The sequence below is a fragment of the Ctenocephalides felis genome, unplaced genomic scaffold, assembly GCF_003426905.1.
Source record: "Ctenocephalides felis isolate EL2017-DRISC unplaced genomic scaffold, ASM342690v1 CF-g0.4_SCAFFOLD_03572, whole genome shotgun sequence".
Classification (NCBI taxonomy): domain Eukaryota; kingdom Metazoa; phylum Arthropoda; class Insecta; order Siphonaptera; family Pulicidae; genus Ctenocephalides; species Ctenocephalides felis.
The window spans coordinates 15,604,489-15,620,506 of NW_020539726.1; the positions used below are offsets into that span (position 1 = coordinate 15,604,489).

Below are 16,018 nucleotides of genomic sequence, written 5' to 3' on the forward strand. Positions count from 1 at the left end.
TTATTTTCGATGATAGTATTCTGGAAGCAGATGTGTGCCCCCCCCCCTTGAGGAGGGGGCGCGCCCCACATGTTAGAAACCGCTGCATTAACTTACGAATTTAATTCGTGACTAATTTCCCACACAGTGTACAGTTTATTATAAAAATAAAAATTTTTTTGTTTATAGTTTCGTATAAATAAATATTTTGTAATACTTGCGATTACCGTACCGGGCCATGCCCGTGATGCGTAATATTTGCTTCTGGCCCGATTATCGATTCGTACGCGGGCCATGCCCGTAATATTTAACTTCCCCAAGGAGAAGTTTTTTTTATCAAAAAATCCTATTTGTTAATTTTCTCGACGTTTCAAGCCATTCTGAATCGAAATGAAATTGAAACGTTGAGAAAACATAAAATTAGCGAATCGGATTTTTTGACGAAAACATAAACTTCGAAGTCGGAGATCTCCTTCGGGAAGTTAATAAAACCTTAGCCTTAGTTATAAAACCTAAAATCATTAAATATTTATAGATACTAAATGCTCATTAAAATTTAAAATCATTTATTTTATTTTGATTGTAGGTTGATTCCAAGTTTACCACAACAACAACTATAGTAAAATTGGTTAACAGTCATACAATAAGTAAAATAACATTGAGAATAGCAGATTTGAAAAGAAACAAAATGGTTAGAGTTATAAACATTTATTATAATGACCGAACTGTCCAAGCTGTTGTGGAATTAAAAAATAAACCAGGCAAATAAACTCTACTATAATAATTTAAACATTTTGAATATTTATTTATTATTTCATTTGTTTTACAGCCCTTTGGCATAAAGCTAAAAAGGTAACATTATCATCTGGTCAAACTGATGTAAAAATAGATTTTCCCCTTCCCATAACTGCTTGCAATTTGATGATCGAGTATGCAGATTTTTATATGAGACTGTTCAGGTGTGATGTTTTTTTTTTAACTTAGGTTTTGAACTTTTTTTCATAGACAATTGATTTTAATCAAATAATATTTTATAGGGTACAAGTGAATCTTTGCAATGCCCTAGATGTAGTGCAGCTGTTCCTGCTCATCCAGGTGTATGTGGAAATTGTGGGGAAAATGTTTTCCAATGCCACAAATGCCGGTTTGTTATTTTCAATATCATCTTATTATTAGAAATATTCTTCATAATTCTTTATAGTTATATGAGTCAAATAATTTTTTTGGGTGCTAGGGCTTTATTAGCTGCTCTTTTTGTTCTGCATTATTCTTTTTAATTAAGTTTATAAAAAAATCTTTTCATGCTATATATATATATATATATATATATTTTAGTAATATTAAATTTATGAAAAATATCTTTTTAGTGCTATAAATTATGATGAGAAGGATCCATTTTTATGCCATGCTTGCGGTTTTTGCAAATATGCCAAATTTGACTATTCTCTATTTGCTCGACCTTGTTGTGCTGTAGACACAATTGAAAATGATGATGATCGCCGAAAACTGTTCAAAAACATCAATAACTTGCTAGAGAAAGCTGACAGAGTGTATCAACAACTCATCAATAATAAACCAGTATTAGAGGTGAAACCATTAAGCTTTATTTTAGTTCTGATTTAACGATTGAATATATTATTGTTGAAAAATTCAAAGTTGCTTTTCAGTAAATGCGCTTAATGCACTTATGTATTAATATATTAAAATTTTAAAATATCTATATCACAGTTTACTATATATTATAAACATTAACAATATATTTTTTACAGCTTTTAGTAAAGAAAGTATCTGAGCATCGTTCTGATTTTAATGTTGATGATACAATGGGTGGTTTTGTCGTAAATTCAACATCTCAAGTCAATAAAGTTGTGCAACTTATAGCCCAAAAATACTGTGTTGAAAGTAAAAACTTTTTTGAAGATTTGAGTAAAATATTACAAAAAGTAGAAGCTAGCAGAAAAGAGCTAATAGCATATGATAAAAAGCAGATGGACTTTGTAGTAGTAATGAACTCAGACATGTGTAAAAGTAAGATAATTTTTGTTTAAGTACTGAAACATTATATCTTACATACTTCATTGTTAATCTTTTCAGGTGCAACTACTAAAAATAGATGCTATGGATGTGCTTGGCAGCTACAGAACATTGTTTAACTTTATTACGTGTGATGGCAACATTTGCACCTTGTAGGTGGTATTTAATACATAAACAAGGGGTTCTGCAAGAATTAGTAAATCATAATTTACGTGGTGGTACACACCAGGTGAGTGTTCAATTGCTATCTTTTGTAATATTTTTTAGTTCTATAATTCTAATAAATTATTCATTATATCATTTTTAAGATTTATTAAATTTATATAATTTTCATCATCTTGAATAATTGTTTTATTTGACAATCATTTCAGATTCAAGAAGAAGTTCGTCAATTATTGTGCCTTTTAACAAAAGACTGTACTCAAGATACTGAATTACTTTGCACTCTTCTAGTCGATAGAATAACTTTAGCATTGAAAGCTCAAGTTACTTTTTGTGATTTTTATCCGGGGGTAATAATTCTTTTCACTATTCATACTTGGTTACTTAATTCTGTTTGAACTGATATTTTGTGATCTTTTTTTTCTTCTTTTTTATACACCTGTAAATAATTATTTTACAGGGTAATGAATTTTATTGCATTTTAAAAGTTACGTTATAACATAATTATTGAATTGTATTTTTCTCACTGAAGGTTCGTCATGAAATGGCATTATTAGCTGAATTGGTAGCTCAAGAAGACAACTGCTGGGAAATGAAATTGAGAACTGTGATGAAATTATTTATTTTGGGATGCAAGTAAGTTTAATTTTTTATATAACTTAGTAAATTACTATAACCATTGTTAATATTATTGTAGTGAAACTCGTAGCCCAGCAGTAATGGAAGCAATCGTTTTGCCTTGTCTAAGAATATTACAGTCTGTGGTGTCACCAGCTCAACCTACTAGTCAACTGAATAAGGTTAGAAATGTAAAATTAATGTCATATCACAACTTTCTGCCAATTAATTAAATTTTATTTTTTGGGATATTTTGCTTGAAAATTAAATGTCATTCAGAAAACATTTATTTTGTGTTCTAGTAATCATTGTGTCAGTGAGGGAAAATATGAATATAAAATTTTATTTTTTATATATATATTATATATATATATATATATATATCATATATATATATATACTATGATTTAGTAGTTAATTTTGATGTTGAAATATATGAGTGAGTTCTTGAGGGCGATACATCAAACAAAGAAAAGCCAAAGATTTATAAATACAATTACATAATTCTACTTACATTTTTGTTCAATAAAACTATCATTTTTCTGTTTACATCATACAAAAAAATTATATAAAAAATGCATAGTGCTGACAAGTTAGTTGTATAAATGTTAGTGCCAAATCTCTAGTGCTGTGTACACTTCTCTATATGTAACTAACCAACGTAATATCCACTGATGATGACATTAAATTGAATGTCGAAACGTTTGGAAATAAAGATTATTTTATAAATCTTTGGCTTTTCTTTGTTTGATGTATCGCCCTCAAGAACTCACTCATATATATGTATATATATATATATATATATATATATATATATATATGTATATATAATAGGTTGTCAAATATCTCCCTTCCGCCTTTTTGTATTATAAACCAAGAGCAAAAAAGCGGAAGGGAGATATTTGACAACCTAATATATATATATATATATATATATATTATATATATATATATATATATTATGACTTTTATTGCAGAATAAAACACTGAGCAGCTTGTCCAGCATCTGCCCACCTGAGGGAATCACAATCAACTTAGACAAGTGGTTAAATAGTGACAACAATGAATCATTCTTAAGCTGGAAGCAGAAAATGCCTAAAAGATCACAAGTGGAAACTGCAAGTGATAAACAAAATCTTAATGAAACATCTGTAACCGATACCAAAGATCAAGATGATGTTCCAGTTGATAAAAATGCTTTAAAAAAGCAAACAAAAGAGAGATACCTTTGGAAAAATATGCTTATAGATGGAGACATAAGGTTAGTGTTACATCCATCCATTCAGCAAAGATAGTTGTTAGTGAAAATAATTGTCTATGTTCATATTTCAAATGATTTAATATTTTTTTAATGTATATGTAGATTCAAAGAATGCATGGATTAAGAGCACTTAATTTAGATGGAACTTGGTTGAAGCAAGTGTTGTTTAGTCCACGCTCTCGTTTGGCAAGGCAGGTTGCCTGTACAATTGTTCAATCGTTAAGTCAAACACATGAGAGACATAGAGAAATGTTATGTCTTCTAACAGGCTATCTTCAGGAAATTGGAAGATCCGGTAAAAGCAGTGATGAATTTTTAGGTTTGTTTATTCTTTATGTAATTATAATATATGAATATTGATATATACATACATACATGAATTTATAGTGTTGTTTGAAAACAAATCTTGGTTTTCTCGGATTAAAATCACATTTATTTTTTTTTTTTGAACTTATGAAGAAATTGAGTTGTTAATTTAATCTTTTAATGAATTCTTATTTTGCGAAATTGGTTGTCAGGTTCCTTTTTTCTGCTTACAGCATTATACAAGTCATTAATGGATGAGGCACCGTGGAAACAATTTCTTGCTTTAAAAGGTGTATTAATGCATTTGGCTGATTTATTAACAAAAGAAATACAAGATATACACCATCTTGAGGAAACAACTTTAACTGCAGATATTGCACAAGGCAAGTTATTAATAACTATAATCAAATATTTTTATTTTTGAACAATCATTGGTATTAGTTAACCATGATTGTGGTTGTTAGTCATATATAGGTGAAAATTTTGTTGTATTCAAAACTTGCTACTTTCAGGAAGACTTCCTTTCTTTTTTATGGTGTTTATAATTTAGCTACCATTACCATTTGCTATATATTTATTAACAACCAGTTGCAATTTCTAGACAATGTTTTAGTATATCTTGCAAATGATTTAGTGAATTTCAAGTAATGCTTTTTTTTATATATATTAGGTTACGCTTTGAAACAAATCACCGAGTTATTATCATCTTTTCTTGAGGATACTTCTATACGACAAGCTTATAAAGGTAGGCTTGTCGGAGCAGTTTTAGGTGGATATCTTTCATTAAAAAGTTTAGTAGTACAAAGAACCAGGTTGATTGATGATACCCAAGAACAATTATTAGAGATGTTAGAAGAAATGACCACTGGAACCGAAGCTGAAACAAAATCCTTTATGTCTGTGTGCATGGAAACAGTAAATAAATATCCATTGATGGATGTTCGAACTCCTGTATTTATATTTGAAAGACTTTGCTCAATTATTTATCCAGAAGAAAATGATATTGGGGAATTTTTCTTATCTCTTGAGAAGGATCCTCAACAAGAAGACTTTTTACAGGTAAATTGATTACATATAATATATTTGAATTTAAAATAAATTGATAAAATGAATTGATTTATTGGTTCAATTATTAAATATATAAATGATTCAATTTAATATTTACCTTAAATGGGTGTCCGGAGTGAAGTGGTTGAAAACAATTCATTGTACATATACAGTCATTTAAGATTCCTTGTTTTTTATGACTGTTAGACAAGCATGAAATGAGTTAACTGTGTGTTATCAAATTAATAAAACATAAAGATAGCATAGATTCAATTTGATACTTCTTGTTAATTGTAAATTTTGTGATTGTATAAAACCAAATTCTGCAAAATGTCTGTTAACAATAATGACTCAACCCTGCTCTAAATAAAACTTTAAATATATCTTAAGTACAGTATATATTTACTATACGCTATTCCAGGCTCATAATAGACTGATACTGTTAATTTTCTCTAGAATTAGATCATTCTAACAAACCTATACTAGAATATAACATTTAGAATACATCTTAGATTCGTTTGACATTATTATGGGAAACACCTATATCTGATTCTTTGTCTTGTTTGTTAGCTTCACAAACTACTTAATATTTGTCTCAGATTTCAAATTAATCACTTCTTATTAGTATTAGATCCAAAGCAAAATTTTTGCAGCTTAACAATACCAATTGTGCTGATATGACATTTGATATACATATGTAATTACAATATTTTTTAGGGTCGCATGTTGGGTAATCCATATTCCAGTAATGAACCTGGTCTTGGACCATTAATGAGAGATGTTAAAAATAAAATTTGTCAAGATTGTGAATTAGTAGCATTATTAGAAGATGACAATGGTATGGAATTACTGGTCAACAACAAAATCATGAGTTTGGATCTTCCAGTGAAAGAAGTTTATAAAAAGGTAATAAATATTAATATAGTTATTATGTTTATACAATAACCCTTCAGTTAAAATATATAGTTCCTATTTAATTGTTTTTTAAATAACAGTAATGAATGGCGTTTTAATTGTACATTTTATCATAATATTACTTTACTATTAGATATTTTATGATATATCATTAATAATGATAATTACAATATTATAATAATAATGTTTATAAAATTCAACCCTCAAAGAATAAGGATGGCAATTGTTTTTATGTACAGGAATAATGTGAATATATTTTTTCATCACAATCAATTATTATATTAACTTTGTTGACTGTAGGTGTGGTTGGCTGAACAATGCGAAGGAGAATCAATGAGAGTTGTTTATAGAATGAGGGGTCTTCTTGGAGACGCTACTGAAGAATTTGTTGAAACACTCAGAGCAAAAACTCAACAATCAGTTGATAATGAAGAACTGTATAAAATGGCCAATGTACTTGCAGATTGTGGAGGATTACAGGTATTTTTGTTAAGATTATTAATGACTTTAATTAATGTGTGATAGGTTAATAAATTTATGAAAAATTATATACTGGCTCACAAAGTTCACTCAAGATTTGAGTAAAAACCCAAGCCTTTCTTTATAGGATTGATTTATATATACAATATGTTTCAATATTAACCTAAGATGTTGATGCTTAGAGGTTTCTGATAATTATACAAATTAATAAAAAATATAATGTTAATTTTATATATCTGATGCTGTATATGAGCGAATTCTACCCATGATATGGAATAGGTTGAATATTTTGAATAAGAAATCTGTTTTTTTTTTTGTAGATCATGCTTGATAGGCTAAATGCTATTCAAAATGTTTCAAGGTCTAGACCACTTTTGCAAGTGCTACTTAAATTATTCAGATTATGTGTAAAAGTTAAAAAATGCCAAGAAGTATTATGCAGGCCGGATCTAAGTTCTGTATCCGTATTTTTGAAGGTGAGTAAGCCTAAATAAATAAATAAATAAATATACATAAATATATATGTATATGCATTTTTTTGTATACATCATAAAAAATAACTATTTAATGAAATAACCCAATTCATATAGGTCCTACAACTATGTCTGCAAAGTGAATCAGATTCACAGTTAGCATCTGTAACGGAACAATTACTTGATGTGAGTTGGCATTTTAATTAATTCATATACCAGGTTGCTAAAAAATTATTTTTTAACTCTTTTTATTTTTACTGTTACTCAATATGGATTTGTTTATGAACTCCCATTTTATCTAATAATACTCAACTAATCTTTTTTAGCACACATTCACTTTATATCTACTGTTATATTTAATATAATCTACATATTTTATATCTGACAGATTATGGAAACAATACTTTCTAAAGCCGCAAATGAATCACTAGCATCATTTTTGCAATTTTCATCAACATTTGGAGGCCCCGAATATGTGCAGGCATTATTATCGTGCACTAATAATTCATCTGTAAGAAACAATCCATCAGTTCTGAATCATCTTACAAGAGTTGTAGCAGCATTAGTTTATGGAAATGATATTAAAATGGCTTTATTGTGTGAACACTTTAAGAAATGTTTAGATTTCAATCAATTTGATTTTGAGCGAACGGCTGAAGATGAATTTAGATTAGAATTATTCTGTGTACTTTGTACTGGCATAGAGAAGAACTGCATAGGCGGTACTTTGAAAGATTACATAATATCTTTAGGAATGGTCAAAAATGCATTAGAGTATATTACAGTAAGTATAAATTATAATTTAATTTGTATTTATCTATTTAAATGCTAAATGTTTTAATTGTTGACAGATGCACGCTCCTTGTGTTAAACCTACATTGTTAAGAACAGATTCAGATGAATTGAAAGAATTTATTTCTAAGCCTGCTTTGAAATATATTTTAAGATTTTTAACAGGATTAGCTACTGAACATGAAGCTGCACAGGTATTTTAATAAAGTAATATTCAATTTATTTTTGTTTTAATAAACACTATGTTTGAAATTGATAAGATTTATTAGTTATTAAAACACTCTTTAAATGTGACATTGAAAAAATTGAAATTTATGTCCATCCAGTCATTGTTTGCATTCAACTCCGATACATTTAAACATTTTTTTCGACAGATTGGTATGTTAAATATACATGTCTTATTTATTATAACAAGTTTGTATAATTCACATACACATGTCTATACTATTCTTATTTTCCCTTTGAATATATTTTAGATACTGATATCTCAAGATATAATTCCCATAATACACAGACTTGAACAAGTGTCTTCAGATGAGCATGTTGGATCGTTAGCAGAAAATCTTCTTGAAGCCTTGAGAACAGATCCTGCGACTGCAGCGAGAGTACAACAAGTAAGAATTTTATTGTTATATACACAATTGATTTCATCTACTCGAAATTTATTAGCATATTAAAATATCATAAGTTACCATTTTGTAATATTAACTTATGTTCGTATTGTTTTTATATTTATAATGATTCAAGTATTTTATAAAGTATATCAAATACTGTTATTGAGTTTTTTTCATTCAGACAACATTTGCTTGATTTATAATCTAAAACGTTTGATTAAAGGTTCGTGATTTTACAAGAGCAGAGAAGAAAAGATTAGCAATGGCTATGAGAGAGAAACAACTTGGAGCTATGGGCATGAGAACAAATGATAAAGGCCAGGTAGACAATATCAACAAAAATATTAGTGTTATTGATTCTAAGTTTATATGTATATATTTTTTGTTATTTAATTAAAATGAATTAGGTTACGGCTAAATCTACAATACTGCAGCAAATGGAAGATCTAGGCGAGGAAACTGGTTTAGTTTGTGTAATTTGTAGAGAAGGGTACAAATGCCAGCCAACAAAAGTTTTAGGTGTATATACCTTCAGCAAAAGATGTAATGTTGAAGAATATGATTCTAAGGCAAGATGGACGATGGGATATACTACTGTCACACATTTCAATGTTGTGCATTTTGAATGTCATATGAGTGCAGTTAGGTAAATAATCCAATCTTCGCTTTCAAATCGTTCATATTTATTTTTTTTATTATTCTGTATGTACATATATTACATAATCAATAACGAAGCAAGTATTGATTGATTAGTGATGTAAAATCATCTATTTTGAATACGTAAAACGTTCCGCAGCATTTTAATATATTTGTTATTAATTATTTGTATATATGCGTATATCAATTGATTGAATTACATTTGCTTTGTTCTGTTTAATATACACTTTATATTTTTAGATTGGCTAGAGCAAGAGATGAGTGGGAAAGTGCTGGCTTACAAAATGCTAACACGAGATGTAATGGTTTGTTGCCATTGTGGGGAATGCAAGTTCCCGAACTAGCATTTGCCAGCAGTCTTGCCAGACATGACACATATTTGCAGGTATGGTCTGCTATTGATAGTGTATTTTTTTTAACTTCCCGAAGGAGAAGTTTATGTTTTCATAAAAAAATCCAATTCGCTAATTTTGTTTTCTCGACGAATCGAATTAGACCAGATTTTCAAAAAGTATGTGTGTGTGTGGGTGTGCGTGAACAGATTTTTTCAACTAAATCGACGTTTTCCCAAAAACGGCTGTTTCGATTTCAAAAATTTAAGAGTATCTCAGTGAGGACTAGCGTTTATCAATTTTGTGCGACGATCGGCTAACCGTTTCTTCGAAAATAGCAGAAAAGTGAAAATTTTTTCGTCCACGTTTTAGCTCGCAATTCAGAATCTATTTTGAAAATTCAAAAATCGTTCGTAAGATAATGGTTGGGAATCGACCTGATTAGTTTTTGGTAAAGATCGGCCGGGCCGTTTTCTTGTAATAAAGTGTTAATTTTTTTTTTTGACGATTTTTATGATTTTTTTTTGTCATAGATATCATCTTCTAGATCATACTAAAATATTACGGCCCTCCGACAAGTCGTTTAATTTTGAAAATTCGTCAAAGTTTGCAAAAATTAGTAACGTTTTTTTGGCGTTTGTCAAAATTAGACCTTTCATCGACGTTTGCTCAAAAACGCCTGAACCGATTTCAGAAATTTAAAAGCCATTTAATGTATTTAGATGAGGATTATCGTTTGTCAGTTCTGTGCGACGATCTGCCGAGCCGTTTCTTTGTAATTTGGAAAAAAGTGTTGAAATTTTCGTCCACATTTAAGCTCCACTACTGAATCGATTTAACCCTTTCGACTCGGATGCCGCCGCTCCGGCGGCAAATCGTGTCGGCGACGACTCGTCGCAAACTACACTTACATTTAATTTTTTTTTATTTTTTAAAAATTAATTTACTATTACATTCATTTATTGATTGATTTATTAATTTTATAAATAAATATATAACAAAATTAATTTATTAGCTCATGATCCCCATAATTCTAATAAAGATCTGAGAAGAAATGATTTTTTAAACAATATAGCATGGTTTTGAGTGCAATTTTTTTTAATTTTCAAAATTTTCTATTTTATTATCATAATAACTATATTTAAAAGCAATATAACCACATTTTGAAAAAATCCGATACAAAAAAAAATTCCGAGTTGAGAGATAAGTATAGCACTATAATATTCCGAGCGCAGCGTACCGACTGGCAGTCCGACTCCCGAGTCGAAAGTGTTAAAAATCGATACTAAGTTGGGTATGATACTGGTTAGTTTTAGGTGAAAATTTACCGAGCCATTTTCTTGTAATTAACAGTTGAAAAAAAAATTTAAGCCGATTTTTATGGAACTTTTTTTGGCGATATATATCATGGTCTTATAGAACTTACTGAAATATTACGGCCTTACGACAAGTAGTTTAATTTTTAAAATCCATCAAAGTTTGAGAAAATGAGTAGTTTTTTTTTTAAGTTTGTTAAACTTAAAATTAGATGATTTACTTGGTATAACGATAAAGTACTTGGTTTTGATGAACATACTAGACCATTAAAGTCCTAAGGGAACTGGTTCAATTATGTGTAATAAATCCACTTGGAATACTTTTAATCACTCATAAGTTAATTAATTTTTTATTGGTTAAGTTGATTATTTACGCATATCGGGAAGTTCATGTAACTTGCTTCAAGGCAAAATACCAATACCAACTAGTTAGATTTCTTTTTATGTATATATACACTTATGTAATTTGAGACATTTTTATCAACAAATGCCCAAATTCATATTTTGAACTCAAACTACATCATTATGTGATACAAATACAGATAGAATCTAGAAAATTTTAATAATTTTAATAATTTTCAAGTTATTATTTTTATATTTCAGGAAAGCACAGGACATCGTGATATTGGTTACTCTTCAACTATTCATGACTTAAAATTGCTGCTCTTGCGGTTTGCCCAAGAAAAAAGTTTTCACGAAGATGCTGGTGGAGGTGGTCCACAATCAAACATGCATTTGGTCCCATATCTTATTCACATGGCTTTATATGTTATAAACACGTAAGTTTAGAAATAGTTTTAAATGTAATGTGAATTATTAGAATAATTAAAACTATTCAAAATGTATATTTTTAACTTTCCAAAGAAGTATGTTTCCGCAAAAGAATCCGATTTTTTAATTTTAAATTAAAAAATTAATTTCTCGACGTTGAAGTTTTCTTCTCGACGTTGAAATTTTTTTCTCGACGTTTCAAGCTATTCTGAATCGATTGAGATCAAATTGGTAAAAGTTGTATATATGTGTGTGTATGTGAGTCGATCTTTTATCTTTCGTCAAAGTTTTCTCAAAAGCGGCTAGAACGACTTCAAAATTTAAAAACTATTCAATGTAACTAGGTAAGGCAATGGTTTCCAAAGTTTTTGTACCGCACCCCTGAAAATTTTGAAATTTGCTTGAACCGTATAAATAAACTTTAAAAATTAACAATCTTGGTATGGAACCCAACAAAATTGTAACAAAATTAGTACTCATTTTTAAACATTTTTATCAAATATCAGATAATTTGATGTGCATATGTCTAATGATCATTTTTGGCCGCCAAATATCTTTTTTTTTTTACTTTTTTCTGTGTATCTCCAAACCCGCTTAACCTGCCTTACCAAAAATTTCACTAATTCTTCATTTAGTGAATACAAGTAACATGTTTTTTGAATCATTCAAATCGGGTACTCCGTTCTCTCAAAAACGACTGGACCTGTTTCTACAAAAAACTAATCAGCACGTCTTCTCATCAATAGGAATCGAATGTTTTTTGAATAATTCAAATCGGTTGATTTGTGCGCCCGAAATCGTGGGCGGAAAAATTAAAACATACTCACACACACATACATACATTTTTTGTAAGCTATGCCAAAATGTTCAGAAACCTTCAAAACGTGAAGATATGCAAAAATGTTCATTTTTGATTTTTTTGCGATTACTATAACTTACCCTGCGAGATTGATTATATTATTGCTCATTGATTTATATTGCTATTTTATTATTCAAATGATCTTTATCTCAGAACACGGACAGCTGGTCGGGAGGAAAAATCTTTAGTGACTTACCTTGACACATCAATGGGTGAAAGATGCATAGAGAGTGCTCACGAGGCAGAGGGTCCTTTATATTCAGCCACTATGTCATTGCATATTCATTCTGGACGACGATGGAAGCGACATAGATTGACCCATTTACGAAGGCTAATTGTAATACATTCTTTTGGTTTTTACTTTATCGTTTTATGAAAATATTTTTATTGGAAGTAATTAAAATTGCAAATACATCTTTCTTAATTCCTAAAAGATATTTTAGATATCAAAGATATATACCAGGCACTTCTGTCTGTCTGAGATGTATAAGATTTATATTAAAATTCAAAAAAAAAAAAATAGATGCAGACTTATTATATGTGAACTGCTTTACTTATTATTGTCTCCAATATTTTAATTTTTTAAAATAGATTATTTTCAATAACTTAATGTATACTCAAAATTCCAATTTTTACAAGATATTCGATGGTCCGGAGAAACAAAAAAAGCTATAAATTGTAATTTGAATTATTTTTAGATTTTGGCTCATGTAAGAAGAGCACATCACATAGGACCAGTAAGAAGCATTGAAGGTCATAAGGTTCCATATGCCTATGCAGTATATAAACCATATCTTATGTTCTTTAGTCTCATTGATTTGGCTTACAAGCATTTTTTCAAGGTATGTTCTTATTTAATAAATATTATTTAAAAAATACTATTATTGAAATATTTTTCTAAAAGAGCATTACTAGTGTTATTAAGCTAATGAGTAAGAAAATGTGTGCTTATGATACTATTTAGTTTCATATTTGCTATCCTTTAGCAAAACTGTATCAACTAATATTTTCATTATCTAATTTTTTTCACTTTTTTTATACACATTCTCAGAAATTTAGTGATTTCTTCAATTACTTACCTAATTAGATTTGAATTATTTTTCCAGAATGTACCAGAAGATGATTCGTGGCCCATAGATTTAGCATTGTTTATTCGAAGAAGCGACGAGCAGTTGATAAGATCTTCTGAAGCGTTATTAACAGCTTATAACGAAGAATTTCTGCCTTGTACTTCTTTTGAAGAGTTTTGTGATGTTGCAGGTAAGCTTCCTTCTTTATATCAAGTTTAACTATACAGTAGTTTCAAAGGATTCAAACCTGTTGATCTATCCCGTTTTTTACCTGCCAGTTCATTTACATGTTACACATCGATTTGTCAATGATTTCACATAAATCTATTGTGAGATTTTTTGTCTTGTCATTAGTACACTCAATTGTATTAGAATAAAAACAGAGAGGAGGTCTTACGTTATTGATAGTTAACCTTTTGGCTATGTGCGTCGTCTATAGATGACATCCGCTTGACGACCTATCTGAAAGAGTGTCGTTTAAAGACTACATAATGTGTCAAATTTTGCAACAATGTTCATCACATTTGGTTAAATTGTTGAAAGTTCCAATTTTTTATTGTGGTATTTAGTTTCTGAGAAGTGTAATTTTTTATTTTTGAGTACTGATAATATTTTATTGATAACGATTGGAGAATCTTAAAATATTTTGGGTAACGAGTACGTGGGCGGACAACTGGCTCGTATGAACTGTGGGACTCCGCTGTAACGGTTGACTTAAAAATTGCATAACTAATTGAGACCTCTTTATAAGAATTTTGATAAAAATTTTGTATGAAATTTTAGGGACCATATGTGACTCATCTTTGCTGTATTTTTATAATGTATTATTGTTACAGGTCTATTAGAAGAAATACCAGAGCCAGCAAATTATATACCGGATATTTTGAATGGTTTACCATAGAGAAATATTACTCAATTTTCATATGTTTATACATGTTCTATATACTAAGTGTGTTGTAACCAGATCATCTGAATAACCCACAGACCTATAATTTCATCAAATATATGATTGTTAAAGTGCTTACTTTAATAATATGTATCTATAATAATACACAAATATGCTTTGTATGATAAATAACTGTTATTTGTTTAACTCGTAAATCTATATTTCAGATATTTATTAATTAGAGTTGTTTGCTGATATAAGGAAATTTCCTCATGTAAGGAAGCATTTGCTTAAGAAATATGTAATGAATGAAAATCAACAAAAAAGACTTCTTTTTTTGTAATATTATCTATGTTCGTCTTCTATCATTCTCATTTAGATAATTTATAATTCAATTCGACGGAATTTAATGTATGTACTTTATTGATTGAACAATTATTATATATTAAGAATTTTTTTTGTATGTATTGTATGAACAAAGTTGTGTTGTATGAAAAAACGTACCAAATTCGAGACGATATCAACCTTACATAATTACTTTATGCTAACAACTTATAGGCTAATAAATTAAATTTCTACTGCTATACCGGATAATGAAATTAAGTTTTTGACTTGTTACATCGCAATAACTCAAAACGATAAGAGATATCAAAACATGCCATTTGTTATAAAATTGCAAATAATTCTTGAAATAATTTTTGAAATACTTCACGAAATCGTTGTGAAAAATAATTTTTCGTCATTTTCACGATAATTATTCATCTGATATTAAAACATTGAGAATTTTCAGTTTCCTGCTGATAGTTGTTTCATTCAGAATTTAAAGACAAAACAGCAAAGTCAAAATTTGAATATGAATCCAATAACAGTTTGCAATAGTTGTTTGTTTGAGTTAAAAAAAAAAAATTTCTCGCTGCTTTTCTTTAAAGCAAAAAAGGGATGAATTTTTGTATGTTGTTTATAATGTAAAATATTAAATTATTAACTTGTAGTCGGGAAACATTTGTGCCCCTTGGAAATAATGTTTCTTTGGAAATAAATGTCTAAATATAATTTTATTTTCAAGCTACTTACGTATTAAGTATATATTTTAAAAAAGATTCTCTAGGAAAAATTTTGGTTTTTATTCAGATTCAACTTTCTCCGCAACCGGCGATTATGTTTTACTATAAACTTTTGTTTACTTTTACGATAATTTAGTTATAATTATTAAGTTTATTTTTGTGACTTAAATCATATATATAAATAAATTTATTTATAATATAAAAGGTAATTATCGCGTTTCGCGAAATTTTTCTTTAGAACGATATTTATGTAAAATTATAGCAAAGAACAAAAACAATGATTGGATAGAAATAACTTATTATTACAAATTCAAATAAATTAGTAATTTTCTGGTTCATTTATTGTTTCTTCAACTGCCTGCGACTGAATTTCATTATGTGT

At 28.8% G+C, this 16,018-nt stretch overlaps 1 protein-coding gene and 1 long non-coding RNA gene across 2 annotated transcripts in view; both read left to right on the forward strand.

The window, feature by feature from the left end:
* The window catches only part of LOC113387788 (protein purity of essence-like), a 116,571-nt gene extending 101,853 nt beyond the window's left edge, over positions 1-14,718 (forward strand). The window contains 5 exon segments of the mRNA XM_026625164.1: positions 11,595-11,765; positions 12,770-12,953; positions 13,315-13,458; positions 13,723-13,876; positions 14,523-14,718. Of these exon segments, the coding sequence (XP_026480949.1) occupies positions 11,595-11,765; positions 12,770-12,953; positions 13,315-13,458; positions 13,723-13,876; positions 14,523-14,587 (718 nt within the window). The 3' untranslated portion in view covers positions 14,588-14,718.
* On the forward strand, positions 926-1,379 carry LOC113387789. Its single transcript, XR_003368159.1, has 3 exons — positions 926-938; positions 1,017-1,123; positions 1,347-1,379. It is a non-coding gene; the product is annotated as an uncharacterized LOC113387789 (long non-coding RNA).
* Positions 14,719-16,018: the final 1,300 nt, after the last annotated feature.